The 19665-nt window shown below is 46.4% G+C and overlaps 1 protein-coding gene across 4 annotated transcripts in view; it reads right to left on the reverse strand.

The window, feature by feature from the left end:
• The window catches only part of LOC146257578 (neurobeachin-like), a 144582-nt gene that overhangs the window by 5219 nt on the left and 119698 nt on the right, over positions 1-19665 (reverse strand). For 3 of the 4 annotated variants that reach the window (XM_084673465.1, XM_084673466.1, XM_084673464.1), the window contains 12 exons: positions 16481-16621; positions 15491-15610; positions 12889-13041; positions 11122-11289; positions 6419-6508; positions 4849-5041; positions 3853-3924; positions 3536-3691; positions 3187-3357; positions 883-984; positions 529-725; positions 134-285 (listed from right to left, as the gene is read on the reverse strand). In XM_084673465.1, the coding sequence (XP_084529591.1) occupies positions 134-285; positions 529-725; positions 883-984; positions 3187-3357; positions 3536-3691; positions 3853-3924; positions 4849-5041; positions 6419-6508; positions 11122-11289; positions 12889-13041; positions 15491-15610; positions 16481-16621 (1715 nt within the window). The remainder of the gene's footprint in view (positions 1-133; positions 286-528; positions 726-882; positions 985-3186; positions 3358-3535; positions 3692-3852; positions 3925-4848; positions 5042-6418; positions 6509-11121; positions 11290-12888; positions 13042-15490; positions 15611-16480; positions 16622-19665) is intronic. The other variant, XM_084673467.1, reaches the window with a different exon arrangement.

The raw sequence follows: 19665 nt of genomic DNA on the forward strand, positions 1-19665 counted from the left end.
GTCTGTACTACCTCTATTGTCCAGACACAACCTACACACACTCTACCCATGGATATTGTACTGCTGCTGGACAGTTCCTTTCACTGTCTGGGAACAAAATCATTCTTGTCAATGCGTTTTCCTATTGGCTGACCTTTGGTCATGTGACAGGTCCATGGCACGGATGCCAGCGTCACAGCCTGGGTAGATGTAGAGCTGCTGTAAGTCACAGGCCTGCCACACCTCCACCACACCGTTGTCCCCACCTGTCACCAGGGTCTGTCCGTCACTGCTCAGCAGGATGGCCTACACCCCACAGGAAAACATCAGAACACAAACAAACTGAACAGTATGTTGAGTTGAAACATGTACTGGCCAAAGTAGGTCTGTGTAGGTTAGTGCAGGTCCGTGTTAGTGTAGGTCGGTGTTGGTTTGTGTAGGTTAATGTTGGTTAATGTAGGTCTGTGTTGCCTTGTAGTCTTTATAGGTTTGAGGTCTGTGTAGGTTTGTGTTGGTTAGTGTAGATCTAGGTAGATGTTTGTATCTGACCCTGATAGAGTCGTTGACCTCCATCTGGGCCAGCAGTTTGCCGTTGATGCTGAAGTTGCAGAAGCGTCCTCTCTCATAGCAGATGACGCAGTGGCCCTCGCTGGACACAGAAATGAGGCGAGGACACAGGCAGGACTCTGGGCCATCTAAGGCTCGTAGCAGGTCCCCTGTGATGGTGTGGACCAGACACGGCCCCTCTGCCCATACAACATACACACTTGAGTTCATGTAATATCTCTAAACACTCACTGAATCTAAGGCTATAGCATTATAAATATATATTTTGAGAACATCACATAGCATTCCTCTCTGGATTATTGAGGCATGTATATAACGTTTATTGACATCACTGACCTTTCGCTCCACTGATGACCAGGCCCAGTTCAGCACATACTGACACACACACCACCTGGTGGTCATGGCCTGTTAGTACAGCGCGCGGTGCCGGGTAGTCACCTGCAACACAAGGCACAGTAATATGTCACCGACGGTGACATACTAAAGTATTTCACTGGTTTCAACTCATTGACAGACACACAGGAGACATCTTCTGATCTGGATATCTATGTTTCAAACGACCACACAGGCTTTACTGAGAGGCATGAAGCACACACAATGTGACACACATCTGCTGGCGGTGAGGGTTCTTGTGATTGTCATGTAAATGTCGGGCTCTCCAGCCATGGCAGGAGAGTGTCACATGATTGATGATGGGTGGGGGGAGAGGTTAGTGAGGTGGGGCGGGGGGGGGGGGGGGGGGGCTTCACGGCCCCTGGAGCACACCCCAGACGTAGCCACACCAGCTGACAAACACCAAAACAACAGAGCCGTCTGTTTGGGTGGGGCGCGTGTCACTCACACCTTTAGGAAACCTGGTATCAAACGGCCTGCAGTTTATAAAGTAGGTAGAGACGAGAACATTGATTGTGCGTAAGCAAATAACTGGCCCATACCAAGCAGAGAGGAATGAATTAACCATTCAATTTAATGAACTTAATCAGTGGGATCTATGACACAGACACAGGAGCAAGAGGATCAATAAAATACTGGAGGGCTGAGCACAGAAGCATAGAGATGTTTCCAGAACTTGGGAAAAGGGACCATTGATTTATTTCAATGTTCCCTGACTTCTTCTGTGTCCACTTTGGTAATCAGTGGATGAAGGATGTTCTAGTGTGGACAGGTGCCAGCCACACCCGTGTGGAGTTCGACTCCCTATCTGGTTCATGTGCAGGCTGAAGGGGGCTGGTCCAGTCAGTGACCTAGTGCATGATGGATGCAGGTGGGTCCCTCGGAGACCCAGACCTGAGCAGGCCTGTCAGTCCCAGCACCACTGCGGCGATGTCTGGACAGGACATGTGTCAGCGGAGGCCTCCAGGGGAACCAGGGGCTAGTGTAGCTCACCTACCGACAAAAGATTCAATCAGGCTGCACTGAGGCCCCCACACTCACCCCCAGCCCATGGGACTCACAGGAGCCAGCTGACAAAATTACCCGGTTTAAAACACCGGTGAGCTGGGCTGGTCCTGAAGGACAGGGGCACAATTGAGCTGGAAGTTGTTTTAATTCTCAGGCATTTGGGACACATGCACGCTTTTGGGGGTGCGGGTGAAATCAATTTCTTGTGCGGGTCACGTCTGTGAGCTGCAGGGCAGACAGCCAGAGGCCTGCTGCATATTCACACAACCTTCAGTCGTCATTGTGGAGGCTGTAATAAGCACAGAACCGCCAGAGGGACTAACCTAAAAGACCCTGTAAGGATCTTACGACTGAAGATGAGCATTGAAATAGGCTTCAGGGTTATCTGTTTCAAGAGGTTGAGTAGGTTGAATGCATTCACAGTTTGGCTTAAGCAGTGGTTGTACTATGAGAGATTTTCTTCTCCTGCTCTCTAAGGTCGGTTGCTCATCTACAGTGCTCTGCCGGCTGATTCTTCCTTTGTCCATCCCCACCCCTCATTCAAACTCACTCCAGCCTGTGGCTTTGGAAGCCCTCTCGTGAATATTTTCTCATTTAAAGGTAACAGAACGTTAGACATGTAGACTATATGTTTCGGTTGATTTAATGGGCTGATCTTCACAGTTTAGATCCTCCCTGTGGTTTGTGGAATGTGTGTTGGAAACACTATCAGGGTGAATTTCACAGTGTGTTTCTTCTGCAGTACCACAAGCACTTCTGCCCCCTGCTAATTGGAGGCAACCAAGCTGAAATTCTTAATTAACTGACTGAGCCTCAATACAGTTAATTATAAAATACTCACACCCTGTGTCACTAAATCAGTGGAAACACTCAAGCATCCAACACGTGCCCCCCCAAAAATGGCTTGGCTGTGTAGCAAGAAATCTTTTCAACAACATATTTTCTTTATTTTTCCCCTTTGTGAGCTCACATGAAGCCTCCCTTAACTCTGATTGCTGCTCTATATACCCTGATAAGAGTTTTGAAGACAGATAATTAGTGAGAATGAGGGCCTAAATGAGAGGAGCAAAAAAAATATCACACACTGGAGTTAGCTATGTAGAATGAAAATACATTTGAAGTCCTCCACTTGACAGAAAGAGAGCCTTTTATAGGTCAGTATTATGCCTTGCATGTTCATGCATGCAGGGGTGTGTGTGTGTTTGTGCCTGTGTGTGTGTGTACTGTACTGTTACTCACTGTTGTTGGGGTTGTCTCCTATGATGTGGTGCCGGCCGCTCCAGTACCAGAGCAGAAGCGTGGCGTCTCTGGAGCCCGACACGATGTAGCAGTCTCCCCCGATGTAGGACTCGGACCGGGCCAGGCACGTCACCACGTCCCAGTGCCCAAACACAATCTGGGTCAGCTTGCCTGTGGGGTCATTCGAGAGAGGCAGAAACACACCGATATGTCTCCAGACCACTGCTGATTACCTTCAACTAAAACCTAAATAAGCCCATTTCTGGTTTAGGCTACACATCTTAGACAATTAGATGATGTTGTGTGAGGGTGCTATAGAACAGGCTGCTGTAAATGTGCTGTAACATACCAGTGTCAGTGGAATACACTCTGAAGCTCTTGTCCCAGAAGCCACAGACTAGGACGTAGCGGTTGTCGGCAGTAACCACGAAGCAGTGTGTGTTGATCTGGATGCTCTGATCGACCAGGTCGGTGATCTGGCGCTTGTTTGTCCCAGAGTTGCTGGCTATACACAGCATAGTCATCAACCTACTAATTGTATCTAATTTTCACTGTTAGTCTAGCTGTCCATTTAGACAACTATTAAGAGTACACTTCCACATCATGACTCCATCAGTTGTGTTAGTTGTGCTATAGGCTAGCTTCGGCTGATCCGTCTGTACTCACCAATCAGAGGGTCCATCTCGATGGGCAGGTGATGAGCCTGCTCTAAGGAGTATCCTGGTGCTCCTCTTAGACCTGAACACACACAAACATAATGAGATGTCAATGACACACACACAAACACACACACACCCGGAGCACACACAGAGCACACACAGTGCAGACACCCCACACCTGCTCCACTGTCAGAGCCAAGGTTGGTTCATGACCCCTCACAGGCCAGCAGAGCTTTGATACTCCACCGGCAACATTTCAATAAGGCTTGTTGATTTCTTTTTTTAGACTGTCAAAGTGACTGGAACTATTGTGCCCTGGAGAAGGCCTGTGGGGCAAAAAAACACAATTTTGTAAGCAAAGCAACATGCCTGAAAAATATGGCAGCCTTATTATCATCATTATTCTTGGAAACGGTACCACATTTTCTTCTCCTCTAACAGGAAAGCGCGGTGCTGCAGCTGTGTTCATTAGCGGTGGCGCGAGCGGGCTGGCTGTGGAGCTGCTGCCCTGAACCTCCAGCCCTGAAACCAAGCTGTGCTCCGGTGACAGATGGGGGAGTGTGAAGAGAATGTGGCACGGTCACAACCTAATTTCCCAGTAACCATGGTGTGGCCTTCTGACCCAGAGGTGAGGCTGGATCCTGGGGAGCTCTGGGGGTAATAGTGTTCACACATGCCTGAGTTAGGAACATGTGGAAGCACTCACCCTCAGCCTACCTGGGAGAATGTGTCCTGTCTGCTAGCCCTCTGGTACTGTTGAGCTGTGTAGGCTGGGGTTGGTATAGGGTGGCCTGTCTCCACTAGCCCTCTGGTAGGACTGTGTAAGTTGGGGTTGGTGTGAAGTGGTTCTCCCAGGGCCACTGCAGTGGTATCCAGCCAGTGGAGAAGCCCACTGTTGCTTTTACAAGGGCATGTGTTCTGTGCGAGCGTATGCATTCATAGCAGGTCATGTGTCCCAGACATCCCCTGTTCCCAGTGTGTGACGTGCGCCGGGGCCACATACCAACGGTGTTGTGCCAGCGGTTGACTGCAAACAGGCGGCTGCAGGTGACGGTGACCACGGCCGGGACAGTCAGGTGGGGCAGCGTGTTGGCCGCCACGTGAGTCACTGGGGAGTTGGAGGGAAACTTGAGCACCATGATGACATCTTGCTGCATCTGGTCCTTGAACATGAGGGGACTCTGTGGAAGGAAACACTATTGAGTAGAAGAGAGAACAGAGGGAGTGTGATGATGGATGGAGGAGGAGGACGCCAGGAAGGATGGAAGGAGAGAGGAAGGGAGGGGGTGCGTAGAGGAAACGACATGGGAGGATGTAGAAAAAAAGGAGACAGAATGGAGAGAGGCAATTAGTGTGGAGGTTCGAGGGAAAACAAGGTACACACAGAGGAGGGTTGCATGCTCAGGCGTGGAGGAGAGGAGAGAGCCCCCCCCCACTGTGCATTTAGACAGGGGTCTGTTGAGACAACGGGTTGGACATGGTGAACTGGGATGGATTAGGCAACACATGGAAGATGATTTATACATGTTACTGTGTACATGTATCTGGTAAGCGCAGTAAGCTCAGAGAACAGAGTGAGCGTAGAGGAAGCAGCAAATTCTTTGCCTTGGAAATAGGACACAGTTCTCCAGCTTTACTGTCAACTACAAGCTCAGCTGTATAGCCGACTGTTCAGCAGACAACACTATTACATTTACAGCCATACAGTATTAAATAACAAGCACCCTGAGTAGCAGTAATCAAACAGGTACAGTATTTATAATCTTATTGTACAAAGCTGCTGGAATATGAGAGAGAGAGATATACACAGAGGAAGAGAGAGACAGACATAGAAAGGGAGAGAAAGAGATAGAGAGAGAGACAGAGAAAGAGAGAAGGAACACATAAAAAGAGTGATGGAGAGAGAACGAGACAGAAATAAAGAGATATAGAAAGAGAGCGATAGAGTGAGAGTGTAATGTGATGAGAAGAGAGTAAGGTGTGGGCTGAGGCGGTGTTTCCACGAGCCCCCAGGCTCCTACTCAGCCATGTGAGGATAATGAGGGCTAGGCTGGCCTATTACATGGATTAGACAGAGCAGAGCAGCTTACTGCTGAGGACAGGCAGTATCTGGGCCAGTAGGGAGCACTCTTAGCACTCCTCTGACACAAACACCACACGCCAAGGGTGGCTGCAACTACATGTCTTGTATGTTTGCTTTTCTTTAACAACATGCACTGTTGAATAAAAAAAGAGCACATACGGCTGAAAACGGAAATGGATGCCAAGAGTGCACTGGTACCTGTGCACACAAAGATATCTCTCTCTCTCTCTCTCTCTCTCTCCCTCTCTCTCTCTCTCTCTCTCTCTCTCTCTCTCTCTCTCTCCCTCTCCCTCTCCCTCTCTCCCTCTCCCTCTCTCCCTCTCTCCCTCTCCCCCTCTCCCTCTCTCTCTCTCTGTCTCTCTCTCTGTCTCTGTCTCTTTCGCTCTCACTCTCGCTCTGTCTCTCTATCTGTGTCTCACTCCAAAAACCTCCCCGCACGTTGACAGGGACACAGTTGGGAGGATCTTCCCATGGTGCCTGTGTCTCTCACCAGGTGCATGGCCGAGCTGCGAGGGGGATGTGGCTCAATAAGCAACTGAGATGGCGTCTGTCCAACGCTCTGGATCTGCGCCTCCATGGCCTGAGGGAAGAGAGAGAGAGAGAGAGAGAGAGAGATGGAGGGAGAGAGAGAGAGGGAGAGAGAGAGAGAGAGAGAGAGAGAGAGAGAGAGAGAGAGGGCGAAAGAGAGAGAGAGAGGAGCTCCTGTCACAATCAATATGCATCAAAGTGATGGGTCAATGCGTTACTTGACAATGCAAGCAAATCCTAACTCAGCCGTGCCGTGGAGAAGGGAGGGGTGAGCGCTGCCCTCCCAATCTGCCCGGGTGCTCCCCCCTCCCCCCTCAGCCTGCAGAGTCATCCAAGTGTTAGTATCGAAGAGACAAGCCTTTTCCTATTAACATGCTTCAGTTAACCATTCCCATTTTCAGGCGAGAGCCCCCCCCCCCCCGCTGCACAAACGTTAACCTGGAGTGACATGCAGCTAGGACTGCGGCAGGCCGCTCAGCTTTTACATGGTATTGTGCCTGAAACAAAGGGAAAAGAAAACACACTCATACACCACACTGACACACACACAAGCACACACACACACAAGGGTAAAAACGGACTGACTGGGTTTCTTATGACCGATGAGTCTGTAAGCTTCTGGTTGGGAAGTTTGATGAGGGAGGAAGAGAAATGTAACGGGGAACAGGTAGGGAGGAGACATCACAAGAGCAACAGAGTTTCAGTGGTATTAACACAGTTGGACTGGTGTTTGTGCTTATGTAAGACATTCAGAGAGAGAGAGAGAGAGAGAGAGAGAGAGATAGAGAGATAGAGAGAGCGAGAGATAGAGAGAGGGTTCTCTGGAGGCTGACTGAGTGAAGCACTTCTGAGGTCTGAGGTAGGAGTGATTGATGTGACTAGAGCCACTTCCACCATCAGAGGGAGCTTGTGGACGTCTGTCACTGAGCTCAATGAAACACACATCCCTCACATGCCTGCTCTCCTCCCTCTCTTTCTCTCTCTCTCTCTCTCTCTCTCTCTCTCTCTCTCTCTTTATGTCTGCTGGGCCTGTACACACCGCTCACTATCAACAGCCCCCATTGGCTAGCATATGCCAAGAAAGGACCAAGGCTCTCTGAGGTTGGAGGTGGTGCTGAATCCAGACAGGGCACCTGCAAGTGAAGAGGTCTCCCAAAATTCCTCTTGGTCACTTCCTATCATGCATAGCACAAAATGGGATGGAGCCTGGTGGAACAGCTATCGTTGTGTCACATGATGTGTTTGCACATTTGGCAACCATTAAGTGTCAGTCAGTGATACTTTAAAACGGAGTCTGTCACGTAATAACCTGGTCACATTATAGGTATTTAAGGTTCAGTTTAAGGTTTGGGTCACAGTCTTTTCAAATAAAGAAATCTGATCCAGAGATCTGAAAGAACGTATGGGCCATGTGGAAGGCATCATCATATTTCTTCAGACTATTCAATTCCAGAAAAATAAGGATAGAAAGATGGAGAGATCCTGTGCTGTGAGAAAGAAAGAAAAAGAAATCGACTTTATTGTATTCAAGGATTCCTGCACTTGAAGGTTGTCTCAAGAACTTTTTGGCTCCCAGACCATCAAAATACGTCAATATCTCTCAGGTGCTTCAACACTAATCCCCTCAGATGTGTCAGTAAGTTCTCACTATCTCCAACAGGGATCTTGAACACTTAACAGACACTTCATTAGTTTAAGGCACTTCAGGCCCAGCTTTTTGGCTGATAAGTGACACTTATTGCCAAAGCCATCTGCTGATCTCCCTCCCAGCAACAACCGCCGTGCTTGGGTGAACACCAAACATCCATTATAACAGCATGCGTTTGGGTCAGTCAGTCCTGGCATCTCCTCCTGCATTGGACACAAGGCAGAGGAAGACAGGTAGGCATGTCTGTCTTTCTGTCGGCTGTTTCCCGCCTTAGTGACATATTAAGCTCCCTGGACATTTCAGCACTGGCCGTGCTCTAGTAGAACAACAAGGCAGCCCTGCAAACATGTCCGTGTGTAGACAGATGGACAGGCAAACAGAGCCACTGGTCTGAATTACAACTTCAAGCAGCAATTTTATTTCTCGCAAACATACTTAGAGCGGTGTCCCAACTTCTTTGAGAGGCAAGGCTTTGCAATTCTTGAAATGCCAAGCAATTAGTTTGAGATAAGCCTCTATGGGTTGGTTGCACCTAATCTCTTAATAACTACAAACGATGGCCCTAAGGTCTTTGGTCTCTGCGCTAACCTTTACAGTACAGTGTGTCAATAGTCTCCAACATAGATATCATCACGCTCTCTGCATATTTCATGTTTGCTTTGGGTGGGAATTTGTAATTTTCTACCTTGCAGGGTAAGCCTTATGAACAGTAGTGACAGTATACAGAGTGAAAGCTGCTTCAAAACCACAGTCATTACCACGTCACCGCCACATGGACTAACTAGCTACCGTTCTCTGTCCAAGTCCTCAGTCAACAGGGGACTGAGAGTGCCAGCAGCCGAGAGGGAAAAGACCCACTGATGCATCATTTGTCTGTTTACATCAGAGCAACACAGCAGGCTCTGTATCTGGAGGTTGCTGTCATGTTTTTCCCATACGAGAAGGCTGTCAGGATAAACATTGTGGTCTGCTGTTACAGCAGCACGCCCAGTAGAGCTGCCACCCTGCCCTCTGCTGGAGCCCAGCCTCCTGCCTGTCAAGCCCTGTCCTGTCCTGCCTGACAACACAGGTAGGAGACTGATCTCCTCTCCTGACCTCTACATCCATTCTGATGCAGCTACTGAGGTGGTTAATGACAGAGGAGTGGTTTCATCAGTCAGGGTGCATGAATAAATACACCCCGACACCCTCTTCCCCTGAAGCCTTCCCCTTAGAGGAGGGACTGGACAGACATGTAGACTATGTCCATACACGATGGCAAAAACTGCACAGGGAGACCCACATCTGCATGTGGCTCCATATGATGCATCATTGGAAGAGGCCCACCTAAACCCTTGTTTAGCTAGTCATCTTTTTCTGTTGCCAAAAAAGCAGTAATATTTAAGGAGCACCAACATCATTTATTGGTCTCTGTTACTGCATCCATAAACACACATTTTGGCACTCTACCATGAACACAAACATCCCATTCTATTCCATGGTCATGATGGCTAGCAGGAATTATTTTTACTATGCACCAGAACAGTATTCTGTTTCCCTTCTGACACATACCGGTACTGTGTATATACAATGATATAGATGTACACACATACATCCCCCTCACACACACATTATATATATATATATATATATATATATATATATATATATATATATATATATATATATATATATATATATATATATATATATATATAAATTCCACCTGATATACAATGTGTGTTTGAGGGGGATGTATGCATGTGTATAATGTACAGTATAGACATGTATAAAATATAACGAGGCATGTATTAATTAATGCTCATCATATCAGTTGCAATTAGCACAACTAATGTCCAATTCAGGCATAAAACAGGCACATGCCACAATGGAGACAACATTAACTGGTTACAATTAGCTACTATGAGCTGCTAGTTCCTGAAACGAACAACCCCACTGTCAGCTCACCCAGCAGACAGGAAGCCAGACAGCTCTAAAACCCGGAACGAAATGGGAAAAATAATCATTGTCATTGTCTACAATTCTGAGAGAAATGATGAAAAACAAAGCTTTCTCCATATTGTTTGATAATTAGACCCCCCAAAATCTGTCTGGGTGTGATTTGCATAGTGGTCACTTGATAAATAAAGGCGCCCCGAAAAGTGACAGTATATAAATGACTTGTTTTGCAGACAGCAGATGGTGGATATCACAGGGAGAGAGGAGCTCACACTGGAAAGCATCACTGCATACCAGCTGCTGTTACTGCAGTCTCCCTGTCCCCCTCATCTCCCTCTCTCCCCATTTTCTCTCTCTCTCTCTCTCTCTCTCTCTCTCTCTCTCTCTCTCTCTCTCTCTCTCTCTCTCTCTCTCTCTCCCTCTCTCTCTCTCTCTCCCCCTCTCTCTCTCTCCCCTCTCTCTCTCTCTCTCTCTCTCTCTCTCTCCCTCTCTCTCTCTCTCTCTCTCTCTCTCTACACCTCATCTTCCCTCTTCTCTCTCTCTACCCCTTATTCTCTGGTCTACCTCTCCCTCTATGCAATTAAGCCATACACAAGTACATTAGCCAAGGAGACCACAGTCAGTCAATTAATGTGTTTAGATTGAGAGGATCTCTTTTCCTGTCTGTTCACTAGCTGACCTTTAGTGATTCATCAAAGAACTCTTCTGGCTGTCAATTGATGGAGAAGAAGAGGCCACAGAGGGGAGGTACTACAGTATTTAAGGAGTCAGTTCTCCTTATCCATTAACAAGAATGATTATTAGTAGATATCTTAAGTGTACATTGGAGATGAATTAATTGTAGAGGTTGTTAGCAAACGGTAAACTCAAAGAATAATCTCAATGTAAATTCAATGACTCTGTAGTTAAGCCGGTTCCCTGTGGGATGGGTTTGCATGCATAATGACTGGTGCTTGATAATGCAGCCTACAGAGCAGGAGTGGAACCCTCTCTGTTCCAGAGGGAAACACAGACAGGAAGTCACACGCGGGGCTCTGCTTGGCGCCCGTGGCGCCGCGGGGATGGCGTGTTTTAGGTACCTCTCTCTGCAGGGGGTCAGTGATGCTGTCGAGGTTGACGGAGCCCTCGTATGTCAGGTGGTGAAAGACGTTGAGGGTACGTGCTGCCTCCGGGCCTCTCTGCTTGTAGCCCAAAATAAGGTCAATCCACTGATGCAGCTGACACGACACAAACTCGCTTTCCAGGGCCTGTCAGGGAAGAGCAGGGCAATTAGGGGTGAAAGGCACACTGCAGCGCACAACACACAGGAGGACGTAACAACAACACCAACTTTACTGCAACACGACCACAGGGCACACACTGGACATTTTAAATACATCTAGTAATCACAGACTACGTCACTGTATAGGGCAGTTCATGTTATTGGAGGCAGAGGCCCCAGAGTAAAGTATGCAAAGACAGAAGCTAGTTTTTGTGCTCATGAACAAGCCTTAGGGGAAAATATGATCAGATATTATATTTTTCTATCTATTAAAAATAATGACCAGCTATCTTTCCATGGAGATGTAAGAAGCTGTTCAATATTAAAGGGAACCAATTTGCTGTAAAGTGTGTGTGATATTTAAGTATGTACGTATGTATGTGTGTGTTTGTGTGTGAACGTGTGAACATGTGTGTGATATTTTGTAGCTAATTGGATATGGATTTCTTCTGTGAGTCTCCTCTGCTTGTAGATAAGACCTCAGACTATCGTAATCTCCTTTAATATTATATTAGAATACCTATGGAAGCCCATTTTACTCTCACTCTACATTAGTCATTTTATTGTGGTGTTATTCTTTTTAATGACTACAGTCCCCTGGCGTTCAGTGTAGACTGAGGGAATTCCACTCTCCTTCTCACACGGAGAACAACAGCAGCCATTTCCTACTGACGCAGCTCTAGTACACAGAAGCCCTGCTAGCCACAGGGCATGTCACTCCAATTGAAAGTGGCACATGCACATGCAAAGATGGGAACTGGGAGGCTCGGAGAGAGAGGGGGAAGGGGAGGAAGAAAAGGAAAGAAGAGGGGAGGGAGAAAGGGAGAGAGAGAGTATGCAACATCAAAAGCTAGAGGGAGAAAATAACAAAGTAGGACAGAAATGGGAGTGTTCTAATCAACTAAGCACAGTACCTACAGTATAAAAAACAGCCCTATTTTATTGTTATAAGAACTGCGTGTGTGTGTGTGTGTGTGTGTGTGTGTGTGGAAGGGAGCTGACCAGGCAGAGTGAGTAAAGCTTGGGGAAAGGTCACCTTGGTGAGACGCCCTTCCTACCCAGCACTGTCACTCCTGCTGAAAAGGTCAAGCGTTAGTACGGTCTCCTCCCCAGCTCCTGCCTCTGGTCCGGTACCCAACACACTGCATCACTGTCCTCAGCCCAACACAATACCACTTACACCTCCACTTTCCTTCCGATTCCCCACATGCAGCCCAATATACACACACGCACAGCCCCATACACATCCCCACAAACAGTCCCACAGTCAGCCCCACTCGCAGACGTCTCCTGATTGATAGGGTCAGCATTAGGTAACATTAGAAGAGACACATTCGGGCACTGTGCTCTGGGCAGTGGTAGATTGTGTTAGTATCTAGCAGTGTAGTGTAATAGATACTTCATGGCTAAGCCAGGTAGAGACCAAGTGACAGAGAGGCTAAAGAAGGGCTTTCTGGCTGCCTGTGTGAGATGTAAACTGACTGACAATTAATGTAATCTAAATGACTCCTTTGAAATACAGGGAGAGTTGTCTACTGTGTCACCACTCAATGAAAGAACAGGTCAAACACCAAACCGTCCTTACCATCCTGTTAATCCTGACAAAGTCCTCTGGTTTCTTAGACCAGGAAGGTAGTTCTACATCACACACCATGGTCCTGTCCTCGCGCATGCCCAGCTGGTAACCATTACTGTTAACAAACATCTCTGGAAGGTAGAAGAACTCTGGAATGAGCTCCTGTGGGAGTAGAGTGACAAAAAAGGGAGAGATGAGAGAGAGCGAGAGAGAGAGCAAGACAGAAAGAGAGAGACAGAGAGAGAGAGATGATGTTCCGTTAGCGTGTGTGAGTGATAGAGGAGGCTGTGTGTGTACCCAGTGTGAGTGAGTGAGACTTCAGGGGGAGATGTAAGACAAACACACACAACAGCAGGATGAGACAAGGCTTCGCTGTAGCAGTTGTTCCAGGGGGAGGTGAGGATGTGTGTCGGGTGTTAAATGTGTTTATGCTTGGTGTTCAGGGCTCTGCTGATAGGGGCCGTGACCTCAGCAGCTCCCACTGTCTTCCCTGGTGTGATTCCAACCTCAGACAGGGAGAGAAAAACAAATATCGAGACCAAAACAAGGATCCGGCCCATACTAAGAGCTAAACCAACACTGGGCTGCATGGAGAATGACCGTTATCAATCACGGCCATAATTGTGATTTTAACAGCCCGTGTCTTGCATACTCCCTGTCACTCATAAACACATTCCTGATGCCAGAGCCAGGATGGAGTGGACACACATGGCTTGGAGTCAGCAGCCATCCAGGTTCCTGTCACTGTTTCCAGGCCCTGTGTTCAACTCTCTTTGCTCTAGATAACTGCTCTTTACCCTACCCTGCAGCAGAGAGAGGAAGAGAGATAGAGAGAGAGAGAGACAGAGAGAGAGAGAGAGAGATGCCTCTGTACATTGGGGCATGTGCACATGAGGAATGCAGCTTCTCTGCTCCCACATCTCTGTCTGCCCTCATTAGAAAGCCATAGAGAACCGTTTAAAGGTTCTCGTGTCTGTGGGGTGCATGGAGCCCCTTGACATCTTTTAGTCTGTATATGAGATTGTTTTATGAATGCAGTATTTGTCGTGTATGTGATGCTGTAGACTTTTACCATGCCAGTGGGGTACATAACCAGTAGAGCTTTTGAACTCTAATAAATCACCAGGTTTAGAGAGGGAGGAGGTATGGGAGGGAAAGCTCCTATAAACCGTGGTCTGCTGTTGGTCACATTTCACCCCCAGCCAGGGACAGGGGGAGAGGGAATAGTATGTCTCTCTTTCTCTCAAAATCCTTTTTCGTTTGTAAACTTCCCTGTCGTAACTCAGCACCAAGCCGGTAAAACTGGCAGCTCTGTTTTCAAGCCCACCTCCCTTGGCAGCCATTAATTCTGCAACAGCCTCATAATGGGCTAACAAGTCAATCACACAAGCCTCCATTGCTTTACACTGTGTCACCTTAATGACACAATCGTCAGAATCTGTCACCAGCAGAGTGCTGCTGGATTCCCTCAAACAGCACGTAGCAGGGGTTTGGGTGGGGGTGGGGGTGGGGGTGGGGGGGGGTGGGGGGGGCTTACTGTTGGGGGGGTTACTTGGTTTGTTGACTACTCTGAGAAGAGTCTGTCAGTCTCTTGTTTTCCTGCCCACAACACACACACACGCACACACACACACACACACACACAAAACACATGCACACACGTCCAATTTAAAGGACGGGAGGAAAAATATCCAAAGTCCCAGTATTGTGCCAGTATATATATATATATATATATATATATATATATATATAAATAATGTTACCCACTAATCCATTATAAAACACAGCTGTTGCTCCAGTCCCCCCAGTTTTACACAGCATGTTTCCTTTTGTTCTGTGTGATAGATCTGCAGCCATCATATATGTGTAAAAACAAATGCATGCAGACTTACAAGTGGTTTAAAGTAGCCTGTATTTGTTAACAGGGTGGTGTTTGACTAGTTTCCTGTTCCCTGGCATGCTACTGTCTCTGAATCTACTTTACATAGATTGTTGGCTGCTCTCCCTAGGCCATGGCAAGTAAAAGCCCTGTCCGTACATAAAAGAATGATTTTAAATAGCTTTTGTCATTAATGGTTTATTAATTGCCCGGGGCAACACTAACCCAAAGTGGGGTGTGCTAGAAATATATGACACTTTGAGGTCAGTGCATATTCCTGCTGCGTGTTATGCACCGGGCAGAATGGAACAGAATCACAGGGTTCAGCTTTTTCTCTGACTGCTCTGTGGGTCTCTGTGGAGCCAAAGCTTTCTCCTCAGTCCAACCACAACATTGTTCACCTTCAGCATTGCTCTCTCCCTTACTCTGTCTTTTTTTCCCTCTACCTCACCAAAACACATTTTATTTTCTTAACAGGGTAAATCAAATATGTATTTGATCAAATATGTATTTGATTTAGAGTTTAAACTATTCTTGTGTACTATCTGTCTATGTTCTATCCAATTTGAATATGCCATTTTGAATTCATGGCATGCATACTGACATTTCCTCTGGGTTAACAAAGGTGAAGTTGTGAACTGAATAGATTCCGTACAGATTCCATCACATTAGACCATGGGGAGCAAAGATTATTATTATGATAAGTGTATTGCTTGCTCATATTCACATCACCTTTACATCTGAAGTGTCTCTCTGGCAATTCCTCCAGGAGCGCTTGATGTCAGAGAAGGTGCGTTCCGGGTGGTCAAACTTGTTGTGGTTGGTGTTGAGAAAGAAGGTGGTGTAGGGTTCCTTGAAGAGAACACAAAAACCACACATAGATCAGAGATGACATCAGTGCTAATGCTCTCTGATGTAAAGACACTGAATCGAATCATGTGATGGTAAATTAAAACTCTACTCAAGCAAACTACCGGAAACACAGTCTCGGCTATGGACAGCGGTTATATTCTACCGAAGCCTCACTCCTCTACTGTTCCCAGTCTGAGGAAAAACTCATCACTGTTCTCCATGCTAACAGGCGAATATTTTGTGATTTTGTGTCATGGTGGACAGGCAAGGACACATCACTCAGAGAGGAAGAGGTATTCTGGGGAGGAGTCCAGCACAGGCCAGTCTGCTGTCAGGGGAACTTCAGGGGATTCATTCGCTTATGCAGCTAACGAGGGGGAGGAACCCCAAGCTGCCTCAGACGTCAGACGGTCTGAGCCGCCCGAGAGTGTGGGTCTGTGTTTGAGTGTCTCCAGCTTTGATGGACATGTCTTCCTGTGCTCTCTGGCTGTCTGAAACATAGACCTGTCAGGTTGGCCTCTAAATCATCACCCAGGCCTCTTTATTTAGTTCATATGCCAGTTTACTGGCCTGTGAAATGGCCTGTGAGAGCCTCTCAGCTGGAACTTTGGGCCAATCAGATAGAGATGTTGAGCAGTATCCTGTGAGCTTCAGTCTCAGCTGACAGACCTCACAGGAGCTCTCATAATGTTTGACAACTGACACTCAGCCTAATGCACCCTGAGAAATGACAAGTTAGGGATTGCGTTTTTCCTTTTTTTACACATCTCCAATACATTTGGACCTGGTGTTAAGAACTGAGCCGTACAACAGGGAGGTCATGTTTTACAGTGTGGTAACAGAGGGTTGAGAACGTTTGGTTGCACTCACTATCCTGAGCAGCCACTGCAGTGTGGAGGAGGCCGTGGAGTAGTGAGAGCTGTAGTGGTTGGGGGGAGTCTGGTCATCCACCCAGGTCTCATAGCGCTCTGCGTAGAACACAGCACGCTTGGGGTTCAGCGCTCCGATTGGCTGAAGGAGAAACATATGCATAGAAGGTCAATTTCATCATTAAGCACGGCCCATGTTGTGTGGAGAGAGTACAGGAGAGAAACTAGGGATACCAAGGGGGAGATCAGGAAAGGAAACTAGGAGGAGGAGACCAGGAGTGGGACTAGGGATGAGAGGGGCGTGGGGGGGGGGGGGGGGGACCACAGGGGAGACCAGGAGGGAAACCAGGGGTGAGAACAAAGGTGACAGATGGGTCTAGTCTGGGATTTGTCTGTCTGACACCATGATTTTCCTGCACCCTCCAAATGTTATATGTCTCTCTGTATTTCTGGCAGTAAGGAACCCCTACCTGACAAGATTTACACCCACACCCACACCCACAAACACTGTGCTCAATCCCCAGGCAGCTCCCAAATGCACTCCAATACCCTCCCCTATTCAGCAGTTGGACATGATGAGGAAAAAACTATACTCTAAAAGGTACCGTCTCACTTCTGGAATCAGTGAAGGTACGCAAACACCCAGACTAACAAATAATAAACCTGTCCACCTGGAACATAAACTGTTTTTATGGTTCACATGTCTCTACTGTGAACAAGTTCTAAACCATGGTCTACTTTTATGATAGCTATGAATCATACCTGCCATAAGATTAGGAGGGAGAAAGGCATGGCAACACTGTGTCCAAATGGGGCCTGGGCCTTCTTTGATAACAATGACTAAATGATTACATTAAATACTTGCAGGCCTTTAAAATTCCTGTCTTTCAAAATTGTTACAATAAGTAAACAAAAAGTAACAATGACTAACATATTGTCAAAAGTGTCCGAAATCGAACTAAAAATTTCAAATTAGTTTTGTGGAAATACACATTTTAACTTGCATAGTATATTTAATTGTGGTATCTAATTGCCCAGTTACACATAGTAAGAGGTGTATGAATTGCTTTACTTGCCTTTTCAATCAGCCAATCCAATAGACAAGCCTTAGAGGCATACTTGCAGTCAATATTAATACACCCAGCACACTGAGCAGAGCAAGGGGAGGGCGCTGTGGTAATTTAATCAATGGAAGCCTTGCTCTGTGTGGCGACCATGTGTGGATTTACCACAACAGTCATGGGAAATCTATCACACAAAACACTAGACTAAGCATAGTTGACAAACCAAAGAATAAGAATGAAGTCACATTCATCTAATCATTAAAAATACACTGTTACTACAGTTCTTAAGGGATACATATTTTGTTTAGCTTTAGATTAGACTCACTGTTCTGGTCATTTGAACTATGATGAACACATGCATCATATTTTGTGTTGTCATGCTTTACACAAGGCAGGGCACACGCTTGACTCACAACCAAATTGTCATGTGTTTCCCTCTTTATTTATTTTTTCCTTCTTTTCAAAATGCAACGGTCATCCACATTGATGGCATGAGCGTGATTAGCTAGAATGAAAGAGAAGTTTATTGAAATCTTCAAAGATTTACAAGGTGATAATAGGCTGGCATGTGACGTTTCGGGCTAGTCCAGATTGGGCTACAGGACACAGGAAGTCTCACACACTATAAAAACATTCCTTGTGGACCCTGGCTTGATCCAGGCCGCACGAATCGAGCTATGATGGTGAATAGGAGAATAGAACTGCCTCACTGGAAATGTTGAGTTGGCTGGTTTTGAAGTTACTATTGAATGTGGTAATTGCCCATTCTAACAGTAAGTCTAACGCTGTATTGAGCACCAGAAATAAGAAGTAATGTTTTCATTAAGCACTACATTCCTCATGCCAACCTTGTCTTAAGTCCTTATCTATCTATCCTTATCTTGTCTAGGAAAAATTCGAATTTAGGTATATATTAAAGAACCAAACTCGTAATTACAGTATGTAACTCCTCCAATACTGTACCTCCAATTTTCTGTTTATATCTTTGGCCTGTGACAAAATCAATACACCAGATCAGTATGCTGTTTAAACTCTTCATGATAATATTTTGTGAAAGTCAAAGTGAGACATGAAGCCTGTTGACCAGAGGGAGTCTTCAGTTGGGGAGAAACATGGTTTCTGTGTATTTCCCTAGGGTGACTGTACTCCCATCTTCAATAACTTGGCATAACACTGTTCCACAGAGAGTTCAAGCACAAACATTCATGGAAGCCTATTCCAGATTATTTAAGTAGCCTATAACTCTCTGGAGTTTCCTGAGGTTCTGCTTGGCACTCATAAATGTAAAATACATCAAAGTAGCATTTTCTCTGTTAAACACATTTACTGTCAAACAGAAGGGTTTCTAATTTCTAAGCTTGTATCCCATTAAGGATTCTGGCGAATTAAAAAGCTGTTTACACGGTAAGCTTGTGCTAGTACTTAAGTTCCCATAAGGTGCTTCCAAGGCTGTAATCTCCAGACGCTTTGACCAACAGCTCCAATCAACACCACTCGTCTAATGTAATCAAGCTCCTCCATGATGTGCAAGGTAAGATGATGGAGGGGCTGAAGCCGTACTCAGGGGGAGTGTGTGTGTGTGAGTGAGTGTGTGAGTGTGGGAGGGGAGGGGGGAGTGGGTTGTTAGCACACTGCCTTGAAGGGGGTTCAGCCAGAGTTTGGGATATGATAGTTAGTGTACTGTATAGTATAGAGAACTGTCTTGGATAATTTTGCCAACTGTCGTTGCTCACTTCTGCTCTTTCTCCTGGGAAAGGCATTTTGACAGAGACATATCTAATCATTTCCTGTCAAAGACATTCAGAAGGCATGGAATAACAACAGCACCCAGGCTAGAGAGTTAACCTTCTTTGGTGATTATATGCTTCCACTACATCAGTTAACAGCTATGACAGAGTTAAGCTTACCTTTCCCATCAGTAACATGTCAATCAAAAATAAATCATCATTAGATTCCAATGAAACACTTCACCACATGAATGGATCTACCATGACAATATGTAGTGCATGGCCCAGAGGCAGGGCAGGGTGTTATGGTGTTCATCACAGATGACTGAACACCTGTAACTCCGGTAGCCACAGGTGTGGAGGTGTGAGAGTTATGTCGCTCACACCTCCACTAG

The sequence above is a fragment of the Hypomesus nipponensis genome, chromosome 15 (genome assembly GCF_054491055.1).
Source record: "Hypomesus nipponensis isolate SF chromosome 15, ASM5449105v1, whole genome shotgun sequence".
Taxonomy (NCBI): Eukaryota; Metazoa; Chordata; class Actinopteri; order Osmeriformes; family Osmeridae; genus Hypomesus; species Hypomesus nipponensis.